General features: G+C 29.0%; 2 protein-coding genes across 2 annotated transcripts in view; one reads left to right on the forward strand and one right to left on the reverse strand.

Moving 5' to 3' along the window:
- LOC123264337 overlaps positions 1 to 7,096 on the reverse strand; it is a 27,217-nt gene extending 20,121 nt beyond the window's left edge. Inside the window, exon 1 of the mRNA XM_044727574.1 lies at positions 7,092 to 7,096. The gene's annotated coding sequence lies outside the window, so the exon portion shown is untranslated. The remainder of the gene's footprint in view (positions 1 to 7,091) is intronic.
- Positions 76 to 12,494, forward strand: LOC123264332. The gene is made up of 2 exons (XM_044727568.1): positions 76 to 805; positions 11,503 to 12,494. The coding sequence occupies exons 1-2, from the start codon at positions 486 to 488 to the stop codon at positions 12,491 to 12,493; spliced, it is 1,311 nt and encodes a 436-aa protein (XP_044583503.1). The 5' UTR covers positions 76 to 485; the 3' UTR covers position 12,494.
- The last annotated feature ends 3,616 nt before the right edge of the window (positions 12,495 to 16,110 follow it).

The raw sequence follows: 16,110 nt of genomic DNA on the forward strand, positions 1-16,110 counted from the left end.
CAATACTATGAATTATGACTTACTTCCTTAATCTGAAAGTCCTACAGTGCCTAAGAAATCATTAACACTAAATCGAAGTGCTTGTAATGCTTCCGGCAGTCTAAATGTTGATACATACAAAATCAGCGTACAGACATCCGACCGTCCTCGTAAAATTTTGTTCGAAACGTTTTTTATTTCCAAGTAGCAACATAAAATTATTTTTATAAACTATAAGATGGATTAATTAAAGTGTTTTCTCGATGTACGTCTACTCATATTATTGTACAAGTGCAATATGGTTGTGATAGAGGCATTTGAAGATCACAAAATTACTTGACCTTGACGTATCGGGAGTAAAGCACTGCCTCAACCGCTTTGCGTTATGAGACGTTCAATAATTATCTCTTGAATCACTCTAAATTGATGAGTAATCTATAGAAAAAAAAATTTTTTTTATTGTATTTATTAGATGTAACAAATTTGCACACTCAATATTATTAAAAATGAATTACGTGATAGACTTCATCGGGTTCTACATTGACGACCGATTAAGAATCGAAGAATTTTGCGAATGTAGAGTAAGTAAAAAGGGTGTTGAAGTAAGAAATCCAATGCTATTTGCGATTGATCCTGACGATGTATCATCTTATGGTACATCACAAAATGGCAATCAAGAATACTATCAGAAATTCGGTATCGGAGTCGCCTCCCCTAGGTATTTGGTATCCACGTTGATCAATTACATCAACGAATTATTGTCAACCAATGAAAAGATCTTCGTAAGAAATCATGAGAAAATACAGCAATTGAAGGATTTTATGAACATGCCCAAGAATTACAATAATGTAAATTGGATTATATTAATTTTATCGGTCCCCAGAGCATCACTTCGGAAGTAATGATAGCAATATTTTTAAGTGTGTTTTAAATTACAGAGATGAAGAAAGTACGCGGCATTATGGAGGAGATGTGCAGCATTAAAACAATGTAATTTTGTTATTAAAAATTTTGTTACTAAACTTATATTTTGTGGATCTATTTATTACATACGATACTATAAATTACGACTTACTTCCTAAATCTGAAAGTCCTACAGTGCCTAAGAAATTATTAACAATAAATCGAAGTGCTTGTAATGCTTCCGGCAGTCTAAATGTTGATATTAATCGATATTAACAATATTTTAGGATTACCTCATTATAAGTAATGTAGTTATAGTACTTATACCTATTTACCATAAAAAAATCAAATTAATATTCCAATTTTTTCTATCTGAAATCGTCAAATTGGATTATATTAATTTCATCGGTCCCAAGAATATCACTTCAGAAAAAAGCTTTTCTAAAACTTTAAACTGATATTACTGACCTTTAAAGTATCTATCACACGAAAAGTTAACAGCTGAATGTTATGAACACAATAAAAAAAAATTTTATTTTAATTATTCATTATATTAGAACGGCAAAAAAAGTTCAAATATGAAATTCGTAGTAGACTTCAGCGGCTTTAACTTCAACCGAAGATTTATTGTAAGAGAATTGTCCGTCTGTCGAATCGACACCACTCTAATAGTAGTAAAAAGATTTGTAATCGCTATTCCACCACATATTGGGTCACAGTACTATCGTACTTCAAACTATCAGCAATTTCGTGATAAATATGGCGTCAAGGATCACTTAGATGCTGCAATAGACTTTGAAGAATTTAAAGAATCTTTTACTATAAAAGACTTTATCCAAGATTCGAATGTACTTTACCTTAGAAATCAGAAACAATTGGAACAATTGATCAGTTTCTGCCCGATTGTAATGCTGTACAGAAACAAGGTCAAATTGTTAACAAATATTGGCTTTGATGATACTAATGAAGTACTGCAAACCTTTTGTTCTTATCACCAAAGTCATAGAAATTATTGTGCGAATGACAATGCTCAATTAATGGGGAGCTGGATAATCAATTGGAAACTCAGTAAATTAAATTCAAGGAAAAATATGCAATTAGTAGTAAACTTTACCGGTTTTTATGACACTAACAATTCATTCAAAGTAAAAGAATTCAGCGTACTTGGTATCAATGATCAAGGTGATATTGTTTACAAAAAATTGTTTGTTGTAAAATTATTGCTTGATTCTAAAAATATTAATACAGCTGCCATTGCGAATTACAAAAATAATTATTACAATCATTTTGGCATTCATTATCTTCACGGTAATTACGAAGAAAATCGATTTTTAAATAAGATCAGAAAACTTTTTAAGGATTATGATGTTAATATCGTTTATGTGAACGCCCATAATCAAAGCTACTTTCTTAATTATCTTATTCCGGATTTAAGTATTGAAGTTATATCTCTATCTGATTACAATTACGTCGAAGAGCTCAATAATAGCAACTTAACTTGCGTGTATCATACTCATAATGTCCGAAGCAAAAACGTCTGTGCGGCTCTTAAAGGATGGCAGATGACCTTTTGGATCCTTGGCAAGGAATTTTATAAGCCTGAAGTACGCAACAGAGGGAAAAATGCGAGTGATGCTATTAATATCGACAGTAGGTACTATATTCATGATGATACGGTTCGTCAGTTTATTATTGATGGTTTGGATGAGCTACCGGATATTGATATTAATGATTTAGAAATGTAGATTTGATTTTGATGAATGAAATTAGAATTCTTTTTTGGTTAATTCTTTAATGATTATTTGTCGTTGGTGCTCCCCATATAGCAATCTTTTTCAAGGCTTGATCAAGTCTGGTCTCAATTTCGATAGTTGTTAGTGTCTTTTTCTACCTGTGGGTCTTGCTCCAGATACTTGTAGCAAATTCAATTGAACAAGCCTTGTACAAGAACTTTGGGCTAGGTTATAGCTCAAGAATTGTGTAAGAAAATTGAGATAATCTGAAGATGCTTATCGATAAACTAACTATATCAATTCTTGAGAAAGACTGACACCAGAAGCATGCTGAATATACTTGTGCAAAACTTGCTCAAGATCTGCTCAAGATCAAATGTTTTCGATTAACCGTTCACATCATTCTACTCCTCCTATATTTATTGTAGGATCAGTGGATCTCATTCAGCTTAACCTTTTGAAGTATAGACCTACTGTTTTATCGATCCAGACAAAATTATTTTAAAATGAGCACAACTAAATCAATAGATCTTCAAGTAGTGGAGGGGAAAAAGTGCTGTAAAATATGTAATGCATCATCGATCTTGAGCAAATCTTGAGCAAGTCACGCTTCAACATTTGCTGATAGTTTTTGGTTGACAAATGCTTTAGAAATGAACATATTACTGAGAATTACGGATCTTGAGCAAATCTTGAACAAGTCGCGGGTAAGTGTCTGATGTGAGTTTCTGATTCAAAAAATCCGTTAGAAAGTTTTTCAATGCACCTTGCATTAGACTTGTCTCATATTCTTGCACAAGATGTCTTGAGCTAGTTATATATAAATCTTAAACCAGTTCTTTCTACATGAACTTGAGCAAGACCCATATGTAGAAAAAAACACTAACAACTAAGGGTTTTGTTCAACACTGGCACCTAAATCTTGCTCAAGCACATGTTACCTGGATCGTGTTCTAAAAATGTGGCGAATTTGAGGACAAAAGAGAATAAAAGTTAGAGGTATGAGTTAATGGGGTCAAGTCGGTGATAAAATGAAATTTATTAGGTAAAATTTTGATGTTAAGGATTTATATAATCGAATTAGTAATATTCATCACTATTAATTACATTCTTGGGCTATTAAGTAATTAGTTATGAACTTCTAGGATTTGTACCTATCTACCGCCGAAAAATAGTGTCGGTCTTTCAATTCCTCTACCCGAAATCGACAAACTGGACGCTATTAATTTCATCGCTTTGAAGAACACAAATCCTGTAGCAGGCTACTCTCCAAGACCTCCATTTTAAAAAGCTGCTTACTCACTATGAAAGTCTTCATTTTCAAAATACTTATTCCAACTCAGAAATTTTTCCGTTTATCTGGATGCTCGTGAAATATACACCCGAGAAAAAATGTTTCTATATAATTATATATAATTGTATATAATCATATATGATTATATATGGAATCACATATACAATTATATATGATCATACATAATTATATATAATCATACATGATTATATATGGAATTGTATATAAGGTTATATATAATCATATATAATTATATATGACTATATATGGAGCAATATACAACCATGCAGGATTATATATAGTTCCATATACAATTATATATAAGTATATAGAATTATATATAATCATACATGATTATATATGGAATTGTATATGAGGTTATATGTAATTATATATGACTATATATGGAGCAATATACAGCCATGCAAGATTGTATATAGTCCCATATATAATTATATATGCTTATATATAATTAACAGACATAAAAATTTTTTCTTTGAAAAAAAATTTTTTTTTGGTAATCACAAAAAGTGTAAAATGATGTTTATAATTACGTTTAAATAATTCTGAAATACAAAATTTGTCAAATTTCCTATGAGATGTTTTGGTCTGCTCTGCTACTACCTAATAGTAAAATCATTATTTATTTTATTATTTAAATAAGTGTTATATAATAATGAAATTCGGTAAAATAAATAAATTATAAATGATGACTATCCAAATATATATTAAAATCAATTTTTATATTCCATTTATGATAAACTCATATGATACATTATGTAGATCATAGAATCATTATCATCTAAGACAGCAGCACAGCAGACAGACACTTCAAGACGCACGGAGATCACCAAAGTTAAGCAGCATTAAGCAGGGTTAATAGTTGGATGGGTGACCGCTGGTGTTATAGCTATAAAATTATATCTCGATATTTTTTTTTTGCATTTTAATTGGTTACATAGAATTGCTTAGGACCATATTAAATATTATATCCATAAAAATACGTGCCCTAAGTCTGGATAATTATAGTCACTTGAACGAAAAATTTCAAATTTAAACAAGTTTTTTACAATCACAGACAATTTTATTTAAATTTTATGAAATTTTTATGTCTGTTAATTATACATAAGCATATATAATTATATATGGGACTATATACAATCTTGCATGGCTGTATATTGCTCCATATATAGTCATATATAATTATATATAACCTCATATACAATTTCATATATAATCATGTATGATTATATATAATTCTATATACTTATATATAATTGTATATGGAACTATATATAATCCTGCATGGTTGTATATTGCTCCATATATAATCATATATAATTATATATGATTATATATAACCTTATATACAATTCCATATATAATCATGTATGATTATATATAATTATGTATGATCATATATAATTGTATATAATTATATATGTGATTCCATATATAATCATATATGATTATATACAATTATATATAATTATATAGAAACATTTTTTCTCGGGTGTATATTTCACGAGCATCCAGATAAACGGAAAAATTTCTGAGTTGGAATAAGTATTTTGAAAATGAAGACTTTCATAGTGAGTAAGCAGCTTTTTAAAATGGAGGTCTTGGAGAGTATCAATAATCTCAAGCGAATTTTGCAAGAACTCATCGACGCTGGTAATAGCAGCACTAGCGATCCATATATCTATAAGTCGTCTTCCAATCAGACTAACGCTGACTCGGATGCTGACAGTGATGACTCAGATAGGCTTGTAATTGACAAAAACGCTGATACTAGTCTCTAAAACTATCCCATTTATTGAATTCGATAAGCGAGTTTATCTATATGACTATCATTGATGATATTGATTTTAGTAATTTGAGAATATTACTATTGATACATTTTTTTGGATGATTTGTCATTGATAAAGCCTGCTACAGGATTTGTGTTCTTCAAAGCGATGAAATTAATAGCGTCCAGTTTGTCGATTTCGGGTAGAGGAATTGAAAGACCGACACTATTTTTCGGCGGTAGATAGGTACAAATCCTAGAAGTTCATAACTAATTACTTAATAGCCCAAGAATGTAATTAATAGTGATGAATATTACTAATTCGATTATATAAATCCTTAACATCAAAATTTTACCTAATAAATTTCATTTTATCACCGACTTGACCCCATTAACTCATACCTCTAACTTTTATTCTCTTTTGTCCTCAAATTCGCCACATTTTTAGAACACGATCCAGGTAACATGTGCTTGAGCAAGATTTAGGTGCCAGTGTTGAACAAAACCCTTAGTTGTTAGTGTTTTTTTCTACATATGGGTCTTGCTCAAGTTCATGTAGAAAGAACTGGTTTAAGATTTATATATAACTAGCTCAAGACATCTTGTGCAAGAATATGAGACAAGTCTAATGCAAGGTGCATTGAAAAACTTTCTAACGGATTTTTTGAATCAGAAACTCACATCAGACACTTACCCGCGACTTGTTCAAGATTTGCTCAAGATCCGTAATTCTCAGTAATATGTTCATTTCTAAAGCATTTGTCAACCAAAAACTATCAGCAAATGTTGAAGCGTGACTTGCTCAAGATTTGCTCAAGATCGATGATGCATTACATATTTTACAGCACTTTTTCCCCTCCACTACTTGAAGATCTATTGATTTAGTTGTGCTCATTTTAAAATAATTTTGTCTGGATCGATAAAACAGTAGGTCTATACTTCAAAAGGTTAAGCTGAATGAGATCCACTGATCCTACAATAAATATAGGAGGAGTAGAATGATGTGAACGGTTAATCGAAAACATTTGATCTTGAGCAGATCTTGAGCAAGTTTTGCACAAGTATATTCAGCATGCTTCTGGTGTCAGTCTTTCTCAAGAATTGATATAGTTAGTTTATCGATAAGCATCTTCAGATTATCTCAATTTTCTTACACAATTCTTGAGCTATAACCTAGCCCAAAGTTCTTGTACAAGGCTTGTTCAATTGAATTTGCTACAAGTATCTGGAGCAAGACCCACAGGTAGAAAAAGACACTAACAACTATCGAAATTGAGACCAGACTTGATCAAGCCTTGAAAAAGATTGCTATATGGGGAGCACCAACGACAAATAATCATTAAAGAATTAACCAAAAAAGAATTCTAATTTCATTCATCAAAATCAAATCTACATTTCTAAATCATTAATATCAATATCCGGTAGCTCATCCAAACCATCAATAATATACTGACGAACCGTATCATCATGAATATAGCACCTACTGTCGATATTAATAGCATCACTCGCATTTTTCCCTCTGTTGCGTACTTCAGGCTTATAAAATTTGTTGCCAAGGATCCAAAAGGTCATCTGCCATCCTTTAAGAGCCGCACAGACGTTTTTGCTTCGGACATTATGAGTATGATACACGCAAGTTAAGTTGCTATTATTGAGCTCTTCGACGTAATTGTAATCAGATAGAGATATAACTTCAATACTTAAATCCGGAATAAGATAATTAAGAAAGTAGCTTTGATTATGGGCGTTCACATAAACGATATTAACATCATAATCCTTAAAAAGTTTTCTGATCTTATTTAAAAATCGATTTTCTTCGTAATTACCGTGAAGATAATGAATGCCAAAATGATTGTAATAATAATTTTTGTAATTCGCAATGGCAGCTGTATTAATATTTTTAGAATCAAGCACTAATTTTACAACAAACAATTTTTTGTAAACAATATTACCTTGATTATTGATACCAAGTACGCTGAATTCTTTTACTTTGAATGAATTGTTAGTGTCACAAAAACCGGTAAAGTTTACTACTAATTGCATATTTTTCCTTGAATTTAATTTTCTGAGTTTCCGATTGATTATCCAGCTCCCCATTAATTGAGCATTGTCATTCGCACAATAATTTCTATGACTTTGGTGATAAGAACAAAAGGTTTGCAGTACTTCATTAGTATCATCAAAGCCAATATTTGTTAACAATTTGACCTTGTTTCTGTACAGCTGTACAATCGGGCAGAAACTGATCAATTGTTCAAATTGTTCCCAATTTCTAAGGTAAAGTACATTCGAGTCTTGGATAAAGTCTTTTATAGTAAAAGATTCTTGAAATTCTTCAAAGTCTATTGCAGCATCTAAGTGATCCTTGACGCCATATTTATCACGAAATTGCTGATAGTTTGAAGTACGACGGTACTGTGACGCAATATGTGGTGGAATAGCGATTACAAATCTTCTTACTACTATTAGAGTGGTGTCGATTCGACAGACGGACAATTCTCTTACAATAAATCTTCGGTTGAAGTTAAAGCCGCTGAAGTCTATTACGAATTTCATATTTGAACTTTTTTTGCCGTTCTAATATAATGAATAATTAAAATAAAATTTTTTTTTATTGTGTTCATAACATTCAGCTGTTAACTTTTCGTGTGATAGATACTTTAAAGGTCAGTAATATCAGTTTAAAGTTTTAGAAAAGCTTTTTTCTGAAGTGATGTTCTTGGGACCGATGAAATTAATATAATCCAATTTGACGATTTCAGATAGAAAAAATTGGAATATTAATTTGATTTTTTTATGGTAAATAGGTATAAGTACTATAACTACATTACATATAATGAGGTAATCCTAAAATATTGTTAATATCGATTAATATCAACATTTAGACTGCCGGAAGCATTACAAGCACTTCGATTTATTGTTAATAATTTCTTAGGCACTGTAGGACTTTCAGATTTAGGAAGTAAGTCGTAATTTATAGTATCGTATGTAATAAATAGATCCACAAAATATAAGTTTAGTAACAAAATTACATTGTTTTAATGCTGCACATCTCCTCCATAATGCCGCGTACTTTCTTCATCTCTGTAATTTAAAACACACTTAAAAATATTGCTATCATTACTTCCGAAGTGATGCTCTGGGGACCGATAAAATTAATATAATCCAATTTACATTATTGTAATTCATGGGCATGTTCATAAAATCCTTCAATTGCTGTATTTTCTCATGATTTCTTACGAAGATCTTTTCATTGGTTGACAATAATTCGTTGATGTAATTGATCAACGTGGATACCAAATACCTAGGGGAGGCGACTCCGATACCGAATTTCTGATTGTATTCTTGATTGCCATTTTGTGATGTACCATAAGATGATACATCGTCAGGATCAATCGCAAATAGCATTGGATTTCTTACTTCAACACCCTTTTTACTTACTCTACATTCGCAAAATTCTTCGATTCTTAATCGGTCGTCAATGTAGAACCCGATGAAGTCTATCACGTAATTCATTTTTAATAATATTGAGTGTGCAAATTTGTTACATCTAATAAATACAATAAAAAAAATTTTTTTTTCTATAGATTACTCATCAATTTAGAGTAATTCAAGATATAATTATTGAACGTCTCATAACGCAAAGCGGTTGAGGCAGTGCTTTACTCCCGATACGTCAAGGTCAAGTAATTTTGTGATCTTCAAATGCCTCTATCACAACCATATTGCACTTGTACAATAATATGAGTAGACGTACATCGAGAAAACACTTTAATTAATCCATCTTATAGTTTATAAAAATAATTTTATGTTGCTACTTTGAAATAAAAAACGTTTCGAACAAAATTTTACGAGGACGGTCGGATGTCTGTACGCTGATTTTGTATGTAAACACGATAACTCCCAAAAAAATAGATGTATCGAGACCGGGCTTTTTTATTAGTTCCATAATTCGATTAACTGCTGCCGTATTTAATATCACTAGCCTAGTTTACGTAGTTTTTTTTTTTAAATGAATTTTTATTAAAATTCACAATGATACACACGTACAAAAAATAACTTATCTTATTTCTCTCATGTGAAAACTATGGCGACACTTAATCAAGTTAAAGTGAAATTAACCAATCGTATTACTAGATTTTGTTAGGCGCGCGCATGTGACAAGAAAATCAGGTGCCAATAATTCAAAAAACTCTGTAAAAAATAACTTAATTTTTTTTTTCTTAAAAAACAAATAAGCCTCATAACCCGTGCACTTATCAATCATCCCAACTATAAAGATTACCCTAGAACTATGAAATAATTCTATAAATTCTCATCAGAGAACAGATGCATTAATCAATCAGAAGCTAACTTTTAAGATTGATGATAAATTAAATAATCCGAACAAAAACAGTTTCACTGTAAAAAAATCGTGCCAAGTCCACGTTCATAAGACTATTAAGAAAAAAAATTTTTATTTCTTTACAAAAAGATATAAAATAAAAAATTAAAAAATCCAAGATACCGATATGGTTGTATATGATTTTCGGAAATTAAGAAAAATTTTGTTGTAAATTTAAAAATTAAAAGAAACAATTTTGGAACGTATTTAGTGTGCGTGATTACGAAAAATTTCACTTTTTATGAAATTCCTAAAATCTATCTACTAGAACTTTTAAAAAAAAAATGAAGTACACAATGACGCACACCAAGTACGTTCCAAAATTGTTTCTTTTAATTTTTAAATTTACAAAAAAATTTTTTTTAATGTCCAAAAATCATATACAACCTTATTGGTTACTTGGATTTTTTAATTTTTTATTTTATATCTTTTTGTAAAGAAAAAAAAAATTTTTTTTTTCTTAATAGTCTTATGAACGTGGACTTGGCGCGATTTTTTTTACAGTGAAACTGTTTTTGTTCGGATTTCAGTATTTTTTGTAATTATAATAAAAATTGACAATTTTAATTTAATACATTTCCGGTGGCAAACTATCCCCTTTAAGCAATAGTTCATGTAAAAGTTATTCTTGCGCTGCCTGGCGTGTGTAATTGCAAGCTTTCAAATATCTTTTTTTCACTGTAGTTTCCCATCTATTATAAGATTAGCATGTATCCTTATATTATTTAGTCTTTGGCCGTCCGCTTTTTACATAAGAAAAAAGTTAAAATCTAAAAATCTGGGTCGCTATAGTTTGTGCTGATTATTTTTAATAATTTTAAATAGAAATTATAAAGATAATTGATAATAATCAAGTAATAAGCGTAATAAAAAGCATGAACTACTATTATAAAATATCATATAAAAAAAAAAATCAAAATAAATTTAAAAAAAAATTTGTAACCTCAAAAAACCGTTCTGCTTACAGTATATACACACTCGGTAGTCTGGCTTGAGAACGGAACTGGGCGCCAGACTCTATCGAGTCTGTTGATTTTTATTTTTTTCATTCTATTTATTAGACATAACAAATATAAGCACACTTAATATTACAGAAAATGTATTACGTGATAGACTTTACCGGGTTCTACACTGTCGACAAACGATTTATAATCGAAGAATTTTGCGAATGTAGAGTAAGTAAAGAGGGCGTAAGAGTCGAAGATCCAATGATATTTGTGATTGATCCTAAAGTTATATCAACTTATGGAATTTCACAAAATAACAATTTTGAATGCTATGAAACGTTCGGAATTGGGATTACCCACACTAGACGTTTGTTATCCGATTTGATAAAGTATATCAGCGAATTATTGTTAACCAATAAAACGATTTACGTAAGAAATAACGAAAAAATACACGATTTAAAGAAATTTATGATTATGCCCTACAATTACAATAATTTAATGTCTTTAGAAGCCAAAGGCTGCGATACGAGTCATATTATTTTAGGTACAGACTGTCAGTATCACGACAATGAATATTTGAATTATTGCGTGCGTGAAAACGCTAAGTTTATGGCAAATTGGTTGAAAGAAAGGGAATTCCCCGGAAGTATTGCAGTTCTTGATTTAAGCGGTTATAGAACTTTTAACGGGAGTTTTGAAATAAAAGAAATAAGCATTATGATTTTAAATAATTATGGTTCCATAATTAATAATATATTGTTTGTAACAGTGGTTACTCAAGTAGAAGATACTTCAAAGGAATTTGTTAAGGCTTACAACAAAACATACTATAATAATTACGGTATTAAATGGAAAACCGGTAATGTGCCATTGCCATTATTAAGTCATAAAATTGTAAAATTATTAATTAACCACGACGTAACGAATATTTTTGTTAAAAATATTGACATTGAAATAAAATTGTCTTCACTTATCAAAGATAACCTTAAATCCGAAATTCATCGGTTGACTGATTATGGCTTTATAGATCAGTTGACCGTTAACAATCGAGCCTTAGATTGCAAATATCACGAGCACCCAAATTCACAAAAAAACATCTGCGTTCAACAAACTAACTTACAATTGGTGGAATTTATTATCTATATACAGCTCTATAAAATGGAAGTTTTAGAGGGTGTTGAAAAGTTCATGCAACTGTCGCAACAACATCTCGGTGTTGGTAATAGCAGCACTAGTGATCTGTATTTCAGTAATTTACCGTCCAATCAGATTTATACTGACTCGAATGTTGACAGTGAAATCACAGAAAGTGAAAATGATGAAAAAGATGATCGGCTTAAAGAATTTAATTTAGATGTTAATACTGAAATATTAGATGATATTGATATAGATATATTGCTGGATGGTCAAGACGTTAAAAATGATGATTTTAGTATGATTAATTTTGATATTGATCAGTTATAATTGATATTTTTAATGATGAGTTGAAATTGTGTTTGGAAAATTTTTGTATCTTTGATGAAATTAATACAATTTTTCTTTGCGATATTCTTACAAAACAATAATTAAGTTATTTTTTGTAGTGTATTTTGTAATTTTTTTTGAAGTATTGGCACCTAATTATCATGTGCAGGCGCCTAAGAAAATTTAGTAATATGATTGGTTAATTTCATTTTAACTTGATTAAGTGGCGCTATAGTTTTCACGTGAGAGAAATAAGAAAAGTTATTTTTTGTACGTGTGTATCATTGTGAATTTTAATAAAAATTCATTTAAAAAAAAAACACTACGTAAACTAGGCTAGTGATATTAAATACGGCAGCAGTTAATCGAATTCTGGAACTAATAAAAAAGCCCGGTCTCAATACATCTATTTTTTCGGGAGTTATCGTGTTTACATGATTCTTATATTTATGTATATTATGTATATGTATATATGAAAAATATATCAAAAATGAATGTGGGTACTCAAATGAAAGCTCTTGATGAGTGTGACATTGAGATGAGTTTACATCTTCAAAAATATCAATAATTAAGAACTGACATTGCTATCTTGTGAACTATTGACATTTTTAGAGATATAAGCTCACCTCGATATTACACTCATCGAGACCTTTCATTTGAGTACCCACATCAATTTTTCACATATTTGATATATTTATATATATATTACATATATGTATATATGAAAAATATATCAAAAATCTATGTGGGTACTCAAATGATAACTTTTAATGAGTGTAACATCGGGATGAGCTTATATCTTTAAAAATGTCAATAATTAAGAAATTACCTTGTATTTTGTGAACTATTGACATTTTTAAAGATATAAGCTCACCCCGACAGTACACTTATCGAGACCTTTCATTTGAGTACCCACATCAATTTTTCATATATTTATTTTTACTAAATATGAATATATATGAAAAATATATCAAAAATGCATGTGGGTACTCAAATGAAAGCTCTTGTTGAGTGTAACATCGGGAAGAGCTTATATCTTTATAAATGTCAATAATTAAGAAGATAAATTGCAATTGAACAAAAGTCATTATTTAAGAAACCAAAATTTTATTTATTCATAGTTCACAAGTTACGGCAGTCACATAGTGACTGCAAGGTTGCTAGTTACTATTAATTCAACTGTTAATATAATTTTTTAAAATGATTAAAAAAAAACAAGTCAGTAATTTATAATTAATTTATTTTTTCATGTAATTTTTTTTTCCATCAAATGAATATACAAAGTTTACACTCACAATTTCTGACAAAAGTACTTAGTTAATATACATTAACATTAAATAATTAATAATAAATAACCACTCATCAATCGATTATTTTTAATTGCCGTACAAAACTCATCATACATCTTTAATTTTAAATACGTGTCAATCATCGATTCACAACAATAATTGAATTAATTAATTATTAATATTGAAAATTTAATGTAATTAATATCTAATAAAAAAAAAAAAATCATATAAAAAATTAATATTAAATATAAACGCAGCGAAAAAATTCTACAATAATCTAATCAGTCTTTATACAATATTCGTACATTAATTTCCGCATATAATTATAATTAACAACAAAAGCAATTAACGTTAATAATTAATTAATTTAGGTATATACAGTTAAAAACAAGTGGGTATATTTTATCCTTAAGTCTCTATTCTCCAAGCATTTTTTTTTTTTATTAATAAATATTAATTAATAAAATTAATTGATTAATGTTTATATACTATCAATGTTGTTAATTAATTTTTCAATTTATTAAATACTTTTTAGGTGTTTAAATGCAATTTTTTTTAAGAATTAAATCAATATTAATATCATCGAATTTTATTAATCATATATGATCTTATCTGGTTCTGTATCAATTTTATCTGATTCGGATGTTGTCACATAAACCATATATAGAATAATAAACCGTATATGATCATATAAACTTTCAAAAAATTTATATCTGATCATATAATGTAAATCTGTCATACATGTTGCATAAAATTTAAAATCAGATGTTTCATAGATGAGTCAATAATCAATTATAAATCAGATATTTTTAATCTGAATCAGATATATCAGGTACGAATTACGTCTGTCAGAAATAAAATAATAATTTATGCAAATCATATAAATCAGATATTAGTAATTTATAGCAGATAGGTATCATATAATCGATCAGATAAATCATATATTAATTAAATTCATTGAAAGATAAATGACTGATCGAAGTTCGAAATCAAAATCTGATGCATTTGATCAGATACGTCAGATATCAATCATATATGCCATTTTACAACCAGATTAATCATATAAGCTCGAAATCTGATCGGTATCTTATTAAAAACATCAGATCAATCATATAATGATCAGATAGGTCATATATGAATCTGATATTGATTAGATACATTAGATATTAGCCATATAAATATCAGATAAATCAGATTGATAAATAACTGATCAATGTCGAAACCAAAATCTTATGCAACTGATCAGGTATCAACTATTGATCAGATACGTCAGATATCGATCAGATATGTCATACATCTGTCATTTAACAATCATATAAATCATATAAGCTCAATATCTGATCAGATATGAAATAGAAGATTATTATTGACGGATAGGTTATATATGAATCAGATATTGATCAGATACATCAGATATTAGCCATATGAATATCAAATGACCCAGATTGATAAATGACTGATCGATGTCAAAACCAAAATCTGATGCAACTGATCAGATATCAATTATTGACCAGATACGTCAGATATCGATCAGATATGTTATATATCCGTCATTTGACAATTAGATAAATCATATAAGCTTAATATTTGATCAGCATCGGAATCGATGTCTGATAAAATACATACGATTAATCAGATAAGTCATATACGAATCAGATATTGATCAGATATATATCAGATAAAAGCCATATGAATATCAGATAAATTGGATTGATTAATAACTGATCGATGTCAAAACCAAAATCTGATGCAACTGATCAGATATCAATTATTGATCAGATACTTCAGATATGTCATATATCTGTCATTTGACAATCAGATAAATCATATAAGCTCAATATCTGATTAAGTACATAAGATCAATTATATAATGATCTATCTGATCATGACTTATCTAGTCATATATGAATCAGATATTTGTTAACTATGAACTCGACACGTCGAATATTGTTCAAAAAACCAGATCTTGATCAGATACATCAGATATAGATCATATACTTTCTGTAACAATCAGATACTTAAATTCTGTATCAGATAATCAAAATTTGGCTCAAATTCAATACATACTTTTTTTTTCATTATTTTTACCTAATTAAGCGCATCATATATATGAAAGCTTTGATAAATACATTTTAGTAAGTAACCAAATATATCTTAATTAGTAATAATAATAATAATTGAGTATTGTTGTCCGTTATTGTTACATGATACTGTTACCTTTTTATTTTTTTATACTTTTTATTATTTTATATGCAAATATAGTTTAAGCTTTTTTTCATTAATATTATTATTATTATTGTTATTTATTCATTTATGTAGATATTTATT

Source organism: Cotesia glomerata, linkage group LG4, assembly GCF_020080835.1.
Source record: "Cotesia glomerata isolate CgM1 linkage group LG4, MPM_Cglom_v2.3, whole genome shotgun sequence".
NCBI classification, from domain to species: Eukaryota; Metazoa; Arthropoda; class Insecta; order Hymenoptera; family Braconidae; genus Cotesia; species Cotesia glomerata.